This window comes from Ochotona curzoniae, unplaced genomic scaffold (genome assembly GCF_017591425.1).
Source record: "Ochotona curzoniae isolate NIBS_2020 unplaced genomic scaffold, NIBS_Ocur_1.0 contig_430, whole genome shotgun sequence".
Lineage (NCBI taxonomy): Eukaryota > Metazoa > Chordata > Mammalia > Lagomorpha > Ochotonidae > Ochotona > Ochotona curzoniae.
Window position 1 is genome coordinate 2,279,831 of NW_024466219.1, and position 15,074 is coordinate 2,294,904.

At 45.0% G+C, this 15,074-nt stretch overlaps 1 protein-coding gene across 4 annotated transcripts in view; it reads left to right on the forward strand.

The window, feature by feature from the left end:
* The window catches only part of ODR4 (odr-4 GPCR localization factor homolog), a 33,488-nt gene that overhangs the window by 6,323 nt on the left and 12,091 nt on the right, over positions 1 to 15,074 (forward strand). For 2 of the 4 annotated variants that reach the window (XM_040985381.1, XM_040985382.1), the window contains exons 4-12: positions 1,460 to 1,555; positions 2,655 to 2,761; positions 3,610 to 3,646; positions 4,363 to 4,503; positions 5,110 to 5,205; positions 5,965 to 6,033; positions 8,935 to 9,063; positions 9,534 to 9,624; positions 11,735 to 11,920. In XM_040985381.1, the coding sequence (XP_040841315.1) occupies positions 1,460 to 1,555; positions 2,655 to 2,761; positions 3,610 to 3,646; positions 4,363 to 4,503; positions 5,110 to 5,205; positions 5,965 to 6,033; positions 8,935 to 9,063; positions 9,534 to 9,624; positions 11,735 to 11,920 (952 nt within the window). Of the gene's footprint in view, positions 1 to 1,459; positions 1,556 to 2,654; positions 2,762 to 3,609; positions 3,647 to 4,362; positions 4,504 to 5,109; positions 5,206 to 5,964; positions 6,034 to 8,934; positions 9,064 to 9,533; positions 9,631 to 11,734; positions 11,921 to 15,074 lie in introns of all 4 variants that reach the window. The other 2 variants (XM_040985383.1, XM_040985384.1) reach the window with 2 other exon arrangements.

Below are 15,074 nucleotides of genomic sequence, written 5' to 3' on the forward strand. Positions count from 1 at the left end.
CAAATAGAGCTTATGAGATGAAAGCATCTTCAGATGTAATGCACATATTGCAGGATTAGACCATCATGTCGGAGGTGCTAACACAGTAAGCATGCCGGAACCAGCGGGGCATCCGAGCTGCGTGCGCAGGAGCCAGACCAGCCACGTGCAGCGAGGCAACAGCTGCACAAGCGCTGAGAGCACGCAGCCCAGACCTTACCAACACTTCCTTGGCTCGCTCTCCAGCACACGGGATTTGCGCTGGCAATATAGTCTTGGGAGCACCAAAGACTTAGGAGGATTTTTAGTCTGTCTGATTTTTTTTCATTCATTTAACATTCATTTGTTTGTTGGGAAGAGCAATAGAGAGGGCAGGGTCTCTGTTTCCTGGTTCACGGGACAGTTGGGACTGGGCAGGCAGGAGCCGGGTGTGCCATCCAGGCTGCTCCCAAGGCCTGGCACCTCATCTGGTGCCGCCTCCCAGGAGTACATGCACAGGAAGTGGGATCAGATCCAGAGCAGGGCTGGGCCCGGGCACTCTAAGGAGGCATGCACTCCAGCGGTGGCTTGATGTAAAGAAAACCTGAGTATGACATAAATACCGTTTCTTTAGTTTTACATTTTTAGGTAAACCACAACCATAGGGAGCAATACATTTTCAAGCTAGACTCCATTAAGGATGCAAAGTGGTTAAGAATTGTCTTGAGGCCAGCATGGTGGTGTGACAGACTAACCCTCTGCCTGCAGTACAAGATGGCCCAGGTCTGAGTGTCTGCACTCACTGGGGACCTGGAAGAAGCCCTTGGCTGCTGGCTCCAGCTCAGCTCCAGGGAGAATGAATCAATGCATGGGAGATCATTTTCTCTCCTCCTCCTCTCCAGAAATCTACCTGTGAAATAAAATAAATGTTAGGAAAAAAAAAAAAAGACTTGTTCGCTCGGGGAGCTCCCTGTTCGCTCGGGGAGCTCCCTGACCCGTGGGTGAGGTCGCGGGTGAGCAGACTGCGGAGCTCCACGGGAGTCAGCTCCAGAAGCCAGCCTGGGAGCCGGGGCGTGCACGGGAGGCCGGCCCTCCGCAAGGCAAGCAGGAGGTGCAGGGAGAGCAGTGTGTCCTTGATGCTCCCTGAATGCTCTGCAAGGTCGTAGCTCATGAACCTCTGCGCTCTACGCCCAGGGTGCTGGCACGTCTGAAACATCATCTAAGAGTAAACTTTTGGTTTATTAGCTGATAATGGATAGCTTTTGAAAAAATTCTAGAAGATAAAGTGGATCTAAGGTAAAAGGAGAGTCTGGGAAGATTGCATCCACATGACAACCACTCATATGACACCTGCCGCTCAGTATTTTAACCTGAGCGTTGAGGCAGAGCCGTCTGTGCTGTGCGTGTGGTCAGCGACCAGGAGCTTGCGGCTGCCCTGTCCAGTTTCAGGCTCCCGAGAAGGCGGAGTGCGGATGTCGGCTAAGGCCGGTCTCTGTTCCAGGTGTCCAGAATGTTGCCAGGAGGGCTGTCGATCCTCGGGGTGTTTATTGTCACAGCTGTGGGACTGACAGACGATCTCCAGCACACCCTGCGCAGAGTGAGTGCAACACGCTAGAGCTCAGTAACGTCAGGGTTGTACGTGTCTGCTTGATTCTGTGCCGTGATCCCGGTCGGTTAGTGTCCACTAGGTGGTTTTTGTGCTGCGATTACTTTGTGTAGCTTTACTTATCCGGGTACTTGAGCATCTCAAATATTCTAAATATGTGTATTTCCAGCAGAAAATTGAGTCATCAGTCCAAATATAACTGTGAAGGTGCACGAGCTATTTTCGGGCAGACTCTGTTATATCTGCGTCCTAAGGGATGTGTTACACCCCAGGAGATGGGGCTCAAAATGTGTCCCCCCCCCCATATTGGAAGTGTATTTTTTCACTACTGGGACTTTTTTACTTGTAATTTATAAGATCCATGTCTTGTCTGCCTTCACTTAATAAGTCCTTTGAGGCGTTTAAATGAAAACTGCTGAATGACGGACAGGCTTTGTTCTTGTCATTCTCTCACCTGATGCTCCCCTTGTGACTCACTAAGGCTTATGGCCCCCGAAGCCTCAGAGGCACCTGACCCTCCCCAAGGTGGTGTCTGCTGTCGGGGAGACGGCCTGCTTCCAGGGCGAGGCCTGCACACCCCACAAGGCAGTTAGCTCACCGTGGGCTTCGTCCCGTAGGCGGGTCTTCCCAGATATGGCTCTGAGCCCTGTGTGTCCGAGCTTGTAGCTGCCCCTGCCCGTGGCAGCAAAGCTTTCCCTCCTGTGTCCATGTTACCTGAGAGAACAGACCTGCTTCCCTCTCCTTGGGGGCCTCAGCCCTGGAAATCACTTCCCCTGGTCTGATTTGCTGCAAATAAATTAGTTTGTGACAGTTCCTTTTGATGAATATCTTCATTGAACTTGCCAAGAATTTGGGATGGATAAAATTGATGTAAATGCTAGTTGTTCAAGTTGAGTTTTTGTGTCCAGCTGCTCATGTGTGACTGGGGTTACGTTTCTGTATGCAAAGTCCAGTGTTGTGTTTTATGGCCAGTCAGGAGCTTAGGGACATTATGCTTGCCTTTTTCTACACTCACCTCTGGGGTTTTTGCTTGTTTTTAATTTTTTTTTTTCCATTTTTGCACTCAGTTATGTGTTTTGCTCTTGTCTAGCTGCTGTTTGCTGTGGAGAAGTCTGTGAGCAGGAAGAGGCTGTGGCGCTTCGCGGACGAGGAGGTCTCTGAGCGGGTGGCTCTGCTCTTGTGCTCTGCCTCCAAAAAGTATCTTTTGTCAGGTGTCTGTGGTTGAAGGTGTGCGGTGCTGGGATGATGCGCCCTCGGGCTTCAAGTCGTTGCTTAAACATAGACTGCATGTAATTAAAACTGCCAGTGATGGAAAGCAGTCATATTTTGGCTGTTATGTTCCAGGGCTATAAAAAGTTGAGAGAAAACAGCCAACTCAGGATTCTGAATTCTTTCTCAGCCTTATATTCAATATTCCAAGCACAAAAGGTGTCCTGGAGAAAGAAATTTCAACTGACAGCTTAAGCAAAAATCATGTTTTATGCTAGATCATTCACCTTCACTCCACAGGTGTGCTGTGCTTGAAGGTGTGGGACATCCGGGCAGTGCTCAGGTATTTGGCTCTCTTCCCGTGTCTTGTAGCCACGACAGGCCCTTAGCCTGTACCTGGCCTGTGCAGCCTCACCGAGGAGCGACACAGCCTAGGGCCCAGTAATTCAAGACTGTCGGAGACAAAACTCAGAAAGCGGTCGCTCCTGCAGGAGGCGTGGGGAGAATGCTAGTCTGCAGGCCTTTCCGCCTGGCCAGCGTGTGAGCCTGTGTGTTTAAGGAAAGTTTCATGTGTGCTTTTGTTTCTACTCGTACGATCAACAGGCGCTGTGAGCAGCAGGATGTAGCTGTCAAACAGTGTGGGGAGAACCGTGTGTGTGTGTGTGTGAATGCACATGTGTGATTATACATCTACATGTGTGTTTATACATGTTGAGGTTTCTGAAGCTAGGATTTTGTGGGAACTCTTGGACACATACATTTATATTTTGATGTATATTCTGCTGATTATCAGAAATTGTTCCTTTTTTGTTCATTTCTGTCCTTAATTAGTGAAGATTAGTTTGTCGAACCTACGATGTCCGTGACCCAAAGGTAAGAAACATGGCTTCTGGAGAACGTATCTGTGTTTACGTATTTTTAAGTTCAAAGTCAAATTTGCTTTAATAGCTTTCAGTGCTGTCATTCCTTATTGGTGTCTTCGGCCACTTTGATGTTTTTATTTTGAAATGTGATTACAAAGATCTTTTTTTAAGTTGAAAACTTTTTTTTGTTAAGCTGATTTTGCCGTGGTTCTCTTTGGTTTTGCTTGTGGGAGAGTGATAGCGAAAGTGGTGGATGCAGTGCTGGTGAGGCAAGCTGCTTGTTCACAGTGGAGCCTAGATTGGCATTTTGTGAAGGTGGTCCCACAATCCTGTGGGCACGGCTGGCAGAGAACCCATGTCTGACCCTGGGGTGGCATAGAGATCACCTGCTTTGTGTCAGAATCTTCAGAACTGGCACTGTGAAAGCTTCCAGGTGCAGACTAGCAGCCTGCAGGCTGTGTCAGAGTCCCGTTCCTGCAGCCTTCTCCCCTTCCCCTGCCTGCTGCTGGGTGGCGGAGGGGACTTGCCTGAGTTCCGGCTGTGTCGAGGAGGACAGAACCTCATGTGGCCTTTAACTCGGTTCTGATCTGCTGCCTGGGGTCAAGGGGTTGGGTCAAACATGTGGGATACCAACTTGGATGTGATGTCCGTCCTCCCTGTTTCGTCGACCATGTTTTACCTGAGTGGCATCACGTGTTACGTTTTTCTCCCTTCCCGGTGCTGAAGAGCTCCGCGAGGCCGGCGGACTGGAAGTATCAGAGTGCACTCTCCGCGTCCTGGCTCTGCTTGCAGGGAACCGTGCACATCAACATTCACATCCCGCTCTCGGCCACCTCTGCCGGCTACGCTCTGGAGAGGAACACCAGGGTACCGCTCCGGTGATTCCTTCCGTGGGAGATCTTGACGGTGGTTGTGCTCCTCAGAAATTATGTTCTCTCTAGTGATGTTATATGACTAACTTGCTATCATATCCAAATTATGAACTTCTTGGAGGTGATGTACTAACAATATATTTAACACAGTAATCACTTAGTATTTATTTACGTGTGCAAAATGTAGCTACGTGTGAAGCCGTGTTGTTTTGTCTTCCGGCTTTCTCTTGGTACTTTATTTTTGTCCCACAGCCTTGTGTACTGCTTCATAAACCTGTTGGCTGTTTGTCTCCTTTGCCTTTTGTTGTTAACATGATGGCTGTATTGGATTTTATTTCACTGTCATCATTTGGCTAACCCGTGTCCTGAGCCTTTGGTATAAATAATGGTTTGGCATGCAGAGCAGAAAAACTGATAAGTGTGAGGGAAGGCCCTCAGCTGGGGCTGCCCTGTTGTAATGTGTAAGTGTGGATTTAAGCGTGGCATTAGTGGTACTTAGGAAGTATTCATATTTCAGTGTGCCAGATGGAAAGAGTAGACTGAGGAGTTTAATTGTGATGGCTTCATGTCTGAAAGCTTTCCTTGTTGTGTTTCTCTTAAGAATGGACTCACACGCTGGGCCAAGCAAATAGAAAATGGAGTGTACTTGATCAACGGACAAGTGAAGGCTGAAGACTGTGACCTGTTGGAGGGACAGGTGAATTAGTAGAAAATAACTTTTTGCAGTTATTTGTTCTTAAGAAAGAAGACTTCTTTTTAGTCATTGCCTTTGTGAGAACAGATTTCACTGACTTAGCGTTCCTAAAGTCCTTAAAGAGCAAATATTTTTCTCCAAAAAGAAAAGATTTAGTTCTGGGAGAAGATTTTGTTCTGATTTAACTGGGGTGCTGCAACTTGAAGTAAGGATGTCGTTTTGTCTGTGAATGCCAGCTCATCCCCGTGCTGTGCACTGCTAACTAAGTCAGCTGCTACCACTGTGCTTGTGCAGCAGCTGTCCGGCAGGAGTGGCGGCCGAGGCTTCCACGGAGCAGGGGCTGGGGTGGGATCGGGAGCCGGGGCTGGGCTGGGGTGGGATCGGGAGCAGGGCTGGGGTGGGCTGAGGCTTCCATGGCAGCCTCGGGTCGGGAGCAGGGCTGTGGTGGTGGGATCAGAATTCTCCCAGGGTGAGGCAGTGCATATTTTAGACCTTCCAGGCCGTGTGGTCACTTTGCTCTGGCAGCAGGAAAGCCAGCAGAGATGACAGGGTTAAGAGTTTAGTGTGGTGTGGGTTTGGCTCACCAAGGACATACAGGTTGGTAACAGCATACACTTGTAAAGTAAGAGATCCATGTAAAAAACTAAGCCAAAGTAAATTGTGGCTTATTTTTCTGTTAGTTTATTTAGTATATGTAGGGTTGTTTCTAAACTGCCTTTTAAATTGTAACAGCCTCGTGTTTTAACTTTTGTGTTTCTTCAGAAAAAGTCGTCTAGAGGAAATACTCCAGCATCTGGCCATTCTTTTGATGTCAGAGTGCTAACACAGTTGGTAAATATTTTAAGGTGGCATTTTTAAAATATAGTTTATTGGAATAACCACAAAGAAATTGTTTCTTTTTTCTGCTTGCTATTAGAGACTAAAACATTTTAGAAGTAGAAGAGACTGTACCATCCCCAATTACTAGAAAATTATTTCCAAGAAAATTTAAGGGAAGCTTTTTGGATCTTTTACCTCATGTCCATTAAAATTTTAATATCAAGTGAATAGCAGTTCTTTTTTTTTTTCTGAAGATTTATTTATTTTTATTGGAAAGATAGATTTATAGAGAGAAGGAGAAACAAAGAGAAAGGTCTTTTGACACTGATTCGCTCCCCGGGCAGCCACAACGGCTGGAGCTGAGCGATCCGAAGCCAAGAGCCCGGAGCTCAGCTCAGGTCTCCCTTGTGGGTGGCAGCCACCCTGTGACTGAGTCCTCACTGCTGGCTGTCGGTCTGGAGCTGCGGCTGAAACCCAGCACCAAGTGTGCGGTATGAGCATCCCAGAGGTGTCCTAACTGCCTCATGCCTGCAACCCCTGCGTCCCCCTTACTTCATTCCATTTTCTCATGAATTGTTTTATTCCTACTATGTACTGTAAATGTTAGATATTGTAAGTCATATAGGCATCGTTTCTGTAGTAAAGGTTGGTGGAGAGTGTGAGAGAAGCCTGTTCGCTCTCCAGAATCCCCACTCCATTCCTTGTCCGTGATCTCCGCCGTGTCCTGGGAAGCTTATTCCAGGTCCAGGGTGAGCGTTGTCACCTTGCTGCTTGCGCTTATGACACACAGACTTGTAATGGATCTGGGCCTTACAGCTGTTTGAACTGTGACACATTTTTACCAGCAAGTCCTTGATATTCAGAAAAAAGAAATACTAACCCTGGAGACCTGCCTTAGGCGTTGACTGTTGGTGCTGTCAGCAGCAGCGTGTTCAAATCCTTCCTGTGTTTCATCCTGTGTGTGGGATTTGCTTTTTATTCTTCAGAACTTACCCTATTATAAGATGTCTTAGTCCACATGTTCTTAAATTATTTTGTTAGCGTGTCCTGTTTTGTGAATTGAGTAATGTGTATTTTTTAATCACCATGATTAAACTTTTTTTTTTTTAAAGATTTATTTTTCTTATTTTTTTCATTGGAAAGGCGGATATACAGAGAGGAGAGACAGAGAGGAAGATCTTCCGTCCGATGATTCACTCCCCAAGTGAGCACAACGGGCCGATACTATGCCGATCCGAAGCCAGGAGCCTCTTCCGGGTCTCCCACACGGGTGCAGGGTCCCAAAGCTTTGGGCCATCCTCGACTGCTTTCCCAGGCCACAGGCAGGGAGCTGGAAGGGAAGCGGGGCTGCCGGGATTAGAACCGGCGCCCATATGGGATCCCGGGCGTGCAAGGCGAGGACCTTTAACCACTTGCGCCACAGCGCCGGGCCCCATGATTAAACTTTTATAGTCATAGTTTCCATTGTGACTGTACGTCTCTAGTAGCACTTTTTGTTAAAGATTTATTTATTTACTTAAAAGGCAGTTAGAGACAGAACAGATCTTCTGTCTACTTGTGCATTCCGCAAATGTCTGGAACAGCCAGGCTGAGGCCATCCTGCACCCAGGAGCCTGGAATTCCATCTGGCTCTTCCACGTGGATAACAGGGTCCAAGCACTTGAGCCATCTTCAGCTGCTTTCACAGGCACATTAACAAGGCACTGGGTTGGACAGGGAGCAGCTGGGACTCCACCCTGCGCTCATGGGGGTGCCATTAATCCCTTGCATCCCAGTGGAACATGAACGGTTCTGTATCCTCTGGCACTCAGAAGGACGACAAGCTTAAACATTTAGTCTGTAGTGCCTGAACACCAAGCAGACACTAACAGTTTGTCGCCCGACGGAGGTGGAATGTGAGTTTACAAGTGACTGCTTCTAGTCACTGCCATGTTTTCACAGTTCCTTGTTGACTGCTCTGAGATGAATGCATGAACTTAGTGAGTTGGAAGTGTATAAATGAGCCTTGTGTTTCCCTAATACTGCCTTGTATTCTAGTTCTTTGGGGGCGGATCTTCTGTTAGATACCTAGTATCTCTTACAAGGAGACTTTAAAAGCTCATGGACAGTGGAATTAAAAGGTGATGATTTTAATATAAAAACTTTTGAAGTCCGTGTATGCAGGGATCTTCAGAAAGTTTGCGGAACGCCTGTGTTGTGGAAACACTGAGTTCCTGAGCTGTTAGGGTTACTTTCTTCCCCATTTCTCTTTGTTAACTTTACTACCGTGCTGACCACGCCAAAAAAAAAAAAAATGCTGCTGCGTACGGATTTCAAAATGATTTTGTACTAAAACAAGATTATCTTTTGATTTCATTTTCCATAAACTTTTTAAAGTGCTCTCATTCATCTAGATAGTACTATCTGACTAATCTTCAAATGATATATTTTAGTTATGAATAGACTTAGTCATGTTTAATTTTTTAGTCTGCATCCAGTGACTGGCATTGTGGCATGATGCGTTAAGCCGTCTCCTGTAGCTCTGGTACCCCACATGCAGTTCCGGCTGCTCTAGTTAGGTCTAGTACCCTGCTAATGTGCTGGGAAGGCAGCGGGGAGTGATCCAAATGCTTGTGGCTGACCTGGAAGAAGCTCCTGGCTTCTGCCTGGCCCAGCTCTGGCCGTTGAGGCCACTTGGGAAGTAAACAAATGGACTCTGCCTTTGAAATAGATAAAACAAATCCAGAATATAATAATAGTAAGAAGAATAGCAAAGTATGACTTATAAATAACTGTTTGAAAGCATTTGAATAGTTTATGGAGAATATTTCAAATACTGGGCTTCGTGGTAATTCTTGTCCAGAGCTGGCTTATCTGGTGTGGGTGTCTCCTACAGTCAGTAATTGTTGGCACTGAAGCAGTTTTGTGTTTCAGCTCCTGAGTCCTGACCACAGATCCACAGCCACAGTCCAGATCTGCAGCGGCTCCGTGAATCTGAAGGGTGCGGTGAGGTGCAGAGCTTTCCTTCACAGCAGTAAACCCAAGGTTAAGGATGCTGTGCAGGTACCAAAGGGACAACTGGTCATGAGAATGAGGGCCTAGCCTAGGTGCTCCTCAAGTGGGACGTGTCAGCACATTTGTACTCACTTCTTTTGCAAGAATTTGAATTTTTTAAATAACAAAAGTATTCACAGGAAGACTTATTAGGGTAATATTCTGTAATCTTTGCAATACATATATTTCAAAATGATAATTGACATTTTTATTATACATTTCCTATTATGGAAAAAATACTTGTTTAAATGTGAAATTTTATTCATTTGCTTGGTTTTAATTTAGTAGTAGATAATGTTTGGGCAAACTTGTCAGAAAAATCAACTGCATGATTAAGCACAGTGAAAGCAATGTCAGTTATTTGGTGGCCATGATTACATTATATTGGAACACACATTTGTCTTTTTGGCAACTAAGTACTATAAATCTAAAGTGTTTTATTTATTCTTGTGTTTTATGATTGTTTCTGTTTTTCCCAGGCAGTGAAGAGAGATATTTTGAACACAGTGGTTGATCGCTGCGAAATACTGTTTGAGGATCTGCTTTTGAATGAAAGGCCAGGAAAAAAAGTTATGAGTATAACAGTAGTTGTCTTTGCATGAGCTCAGTTGATGCAGCAGTGGGATAATGGCTCTGTCACATTTTCTGGTTCCGTACCTCTTTTTTAAAACAAGATTATCCTTTGCTTTTATTGTTGAATCAAAAATTTCAGTTGCTCACCAGCCCTAAAATTGTTGAAACGGATTATTGCAAATCTCTTAACATTTAATAATTCCAGGAAAGATTTTAAAAATATGAGTTCTGAATAAATTTCCACTGAGAATTAGTAAATTGTGATGACAATTTAAAGAAAATGTGGTAGTATCTATCAATTTTTTTTTTCAGAAATGTAACCATAAAGCAGGTATTTGTTAGTGGTAGCCATTTTATAATAGATCTGTGTAAGCCATAATGATTTATATACCTCTCGGCTGTTACTGTATCATTAGATTTTAAAAAGGCAAAGTCATCAGTTCTTATCCTTTAATACACTATTCCATCTTTTTGGGAACATAATTTATGCCATATGAGAAATTTGTATTGAAGATATTGTGGTTTTTACCTGAAAAGAAAATTACAATAATGACTGCTTTTGAAACTGCACCCCCTAATTCACAAGTAACCCTGAAGTATGACTTGGCCGTAGCTCGTGTGTCCGACCTTCGTCATCACTGTAAGCCGCTCAGTCCTGCCTCACTCGGGGCGGTTAACGTCACTGGGAGTGAAATCACTTACCTGCTGCTCGCTGCTTCCCATCCACTTACCACTCCCCCCGGGACGGTGTTGGTAATCCTCTTTGCGAAGGTCGGCTCTGGGCGCCACTGCGCCGTGTAGACGTGAGCCCTGCCACCGCCCACTCTTACCAAGTGTGAACCAGGATTCTCATTTTAGCTAAGAGAAACGCAATTCCTACCACATTAGCTTAGATTGAAAATTCTTTTCTTTGTTTCGACTTCCCAACAGGGAATTCCTAAAATATTCCATAGAATACTATTTGAGATGTGTTTTTCCAAAAAAGATCCCTCGTCTCAGTTTTTAACTTCAAGCAGAAAATTGGTTGTTTTGGATACTAAATAGCTAATTTAATTTTTTAAATTTGAGAATATTAAGTTCTACTGTTTTTCAATGAATATTTGAAATCTGTAGCAACCAGTTCTTTAATATTTGATTTCATATCATGTTGTCCTTTCGTATGTAAACTCAGTTGATATTGTTTGAAATGGCTTTAAATTTTTTTATGCCAATTCTACTTGCACGATAGAATTGTATCTGTTGCAAGTGACTGGCTCAAAATATTAGTTTGAGTTTGTGAACAATTTATATTCTGTAGTACAAGCTGTAGTTATGTGATTCTGCAGCCAGGAGGCAGGCTGGTCAAGCCTTGTCTCACATGCAGATGAGATAATGCTGGGAGGGGGAGGTGCTTCAGTGACCTGTGAGTGTCCTGGCCCTTTCTACCATTGTTTGTAAACACAGGAAGCTACAATAGGTTCTTGGCAAATGAAATTTTCTCAATCTTTGTATTGGTGGCTTTCCAATCTTGCCTGTTGCTAACAGGCCTCAGAGTTTGTGTCTGATGGCTGCCCTGGTGATAAGCAGTGTTGATGTGAACTAGTGGGACTGTCTAGTTCGTAACTATTCACAAAATGAAGCATACTGGTTATTTAGATTTAAATCCTTTTTGCTAAGGTGACTTAGAACTTGTTTTTGAGGAGATATTATAAATATACAAGAGAAAAGTAAACAAAATAATAATGGAGCAGGAGTCAGCAGTGAGCCTTGAGCACAAATGTTTGCTTTCCTGGGGGAGGCCAGACACTGTCCTCCAGGCCTCCTCAAAGAAGGAAAGAGTTGGCTGTAAAAACCACAGTACTCAGAAAGTTAAACAGAACAGGAGCAGAATTCTCTGTTGAGTGTGGTGTGGCTCTCTGACGTCAGGGTCCTTCTCTAAGCCTGTGAGAGTTCCCTTTGCGTTTCCTGCAGAGGCTGTTGAGTTAGGGTTCAGCAGCATTGTGCCACACTAGTCAGCAGATGTCTTAAGCTTCATTTCAACTAGACTTTCACACGCTTCTAAACTATGTAGTCACTGCTACTAGTGACAAACCTGTCTAAATATCAGTAATGTTCCTTTTCTTTTTAGGTTCTGAAAAAGAATTCCACATCCTGCCTCACCGAGTTTTTGTGCCGATTCCTGGCTCTGCTGTCATGCTCTGTGATTACAAATTTGGTGATGAACCAGCTGAGGAAATCAGGGACCACTTTATGGAGATGCTAGACCACACGATTAAAGCAGAAGATTTGGAAATTGCAGAAGAACCAAATACAGGTAATTATATGATGTTGTTTTAAAACCTGTTAGGTCTGATTTAAATACTGTCACTTTAGATTTCCTTTAACTCTGCTTGACACTTCAGAATGCTAATTGAGGCATTTAGAAACATACCCAGTTAATCTATATAGGTAAATAGTGCTTTTCCGTGAAGTTGTACCAACACTTAAGCTGCTTCAGGGTTTTTCCAGCCTTGAAAGGTCTTGATAGAACAAGCTCCCGCCTAAGTAGGTGGAAGTATGCTCTGTGTCTTTAAGGTCAAGCTTTCAGACACTGCCTACCAGATAGCTTCCTCCTTGTTTGCCTTTCTGGTCATGACTTTGCCGTGTAATTGGGACAATAAGCTAAAACTGAGCAGCTCCAAACTTAGATCAAGATTTTTTTTTTTTGGAAAGTCAGATTCCTGGAAAGTCAGATTTACAGAGGGAAGAGACAGAAAGATTTTCCATCCACTGGTTCACTCCCCAAGTGATCGCAATGGCCAGAGCTAAGCTGATCCAAAGCTAGAAACCTGGAGCCAGAGCTTTTTTCCAGGTATCCCACATGGGTGCAGGGTCCCAAGTCTTTGGGCCAGCCTCAACTGCTTTCCCAGGCCACGAATAGGGAGCTGGATGGGAAGTGGAGCAGCCAGGAGATGAACCAGTGCCCCCTTATGGGATCCTGGTGTGTGTAAGGCGAGGACTTTAGTCACTAGGCTACTGTGCCTGATTACTTGCAAACTGTAGATTTGTGCTCCATCCAACCGAGTAACACATTCTTTTCCCCGGTCATCATTTCATTTGGAGAAATGTGTTTTATTTGGCTGTGTTTTGTTTTTATTTTTTTGAGAGCATGACCTGAAAACAGTGTAAATATCTAGGCTGTAATAATTTGAAAACATTTAGGAGGTGTGATAGAATGATTTGGGAGCAGGCATTCAGGCGCTTGTGTCTGCTGGTAGAATGCTTGCCTTGGATCCTGGCTCTGGCTCCTGGGCCCACCTGGGCAGCAGCGGGACAGCTCCTCACAGCTCCTCGGCTCAAGCAGCAGGTGCTGGCCGAGTGTCAGAGGACTGGCTTCAGCTTGGCCCAGCCTTGACGGTCAGGGCATGTGGGAAGTAAACCATTGAATGGCAGTCCTTTCTACTCCCTCACGTAAGTTAAAAGCAATTATTTGTAAATGTATACACATGGTAAGTGCAGGTGTTTATCATTCTTGAAGCTTTCAGCAGAATGTTTAGGTTACTTTTTTTTTTTTTAATTGGAAAGGCGGATATACAGAGAGGAGAGACAGAGAGGAAGATCTTCCGTCCGATGATTCACTCCCCAAGTGAGCACAACGGCCGATGCTGTGCCAATCTGAAGCCAGGAGCCTCTTCGGGGTCTCCCATGCGGGTGCAGGGTCCCGAAGCTCTGGGCCATCCTCGACTGCTTTCCCAGGCCACAGGCAGGGAGCTGGATGGGAAGCAGGGCTGCCGGGATTAGAACCGGTGCCCATATGGGATCCCGGGCATGCAAGGCGAGGACCTTTCTTTAACCACTGTGCCACCGCGCCGGGCCCCACGTTACTTTTTAATGTGCATTCATATTAGTAAAATGTGAATGTAGCGACTTTAGGTTCTTTTTCTAATTTTGCGTTTTTCTTTGCATAACCAGTTCTTCCCCCAAAGACGGAATAATTATGATTCAGAGTGCACTTGTGATTAGGATAAAGAAATATTTGGTAATTTCAGATCTGTCAGTAAAACATAAGTTAGTTGGAAGCCATCAACTTGAGGTTTTGGCATGTTCAGTTAGTATTGATTATGATGTAAAATCATAAGTTTGCTTTAAAGGAAGAAAGCAACTACCCTGAACTGCTAGTATGGGATATATAAAATAGCAACTATGCTTTGATCTTTGAAAATCAGTATTTTTAAAGGCAGCATTGTAGCTAGTTTCTTAGCAGGTGGACATATCTGCAGGTAGCCTGGTAAGAGGTCTGCGGCTTACTCCAGTTGTGTTTCCCAGGTCATTCGTTGCTTCGTCTCTTTCAACCAAACTTCCACAATGAGGGCATCTGTGGTATTAGGGCCTGGCAGTAGTTTTTGAGCTACTCTGTTGTTATGAACTTGGTAAGGTTGGTGGAAGTACTAGTGTAGCAGTCTCTGCATGGTGCTATAATCTGTGTCCTTAGAGATGGGCGTTAGGTCAGGTCCTTCTTTATCCCAGGCTAGGCCACCTCCCTGTCAGCCCTGTGCTGTTCAGGAACATGGAACAATGAGGTCTGGCCTTTTCCCTCCCGAAGGCCATGCTGTAAGGTTGAGGATAGTGTTATTTTGTGAGTATTTAAAAATTACTTATAGGGCTGGTTATGTGTGTGATTGTATAGGCGCCCATGTGGGAAGCCAAAGGAAGCTCCAGCTCCCGTTGCAGATGGGGTGAGCTTGGCTCTGGCTGCTGCGAACGCTGCGGGAGTGGGCTAGCAGATGGAATGCCTCTTTGTCTTCCCTTCTCTCTGCAAAAATGCGTCTTCAAAAATAACAAAATAAATAAATAAACAAAGCATTAAAAAGCATTTTTGGGTAGAGAAATTATTAATTTGAAAGACAAAGGTACAGAAAACTAATTTCCATCTATTGGTGCCCTTGTCAATTGCCCATAAATGCCAGACAGAACTAAGCAGAGCCAAATGGGGAGCCAGAACCTCCATCCAGACGCCCCATGGGTGAGAGAGGAGCCAGAACCTCCATCCAGGCGCCCCGTGGATGAGAGAGGAGCCAGAACTTCCATCCAGGCGCCCGTGGGTCTCCCAAAGTCTGCAAGAGCTCAGAGCTGGAGTTAAGAGTCAAACCATGCAGTCTGGTGTAGGCATCTTAATGCGGGGTTAAGATGAGATCTGTATCTTTGAGAGAGTGCTTACTTAGGAAAAAGTGAGAACCACCCTGAAGTGGTTTGTTTGACTTACTCTAGTATGACTTAAGTCTGTAGTCTAGTCTAGACTTCGTGTGGACATGTATGTATCTCAACATTGGGAGACTGTCTGAGAAATGTGTCAAGCATCACAGTGTACAGTCTGTCCTTGCGACCTGATGGATCCTCCTGATGCCAAGGAGACACTGACCATGAAGTCTGTGGGACATGGGGCTGTCACTGGCTTCCTGTTCAACTGTTTATTCAACTGTTTGTTGTTG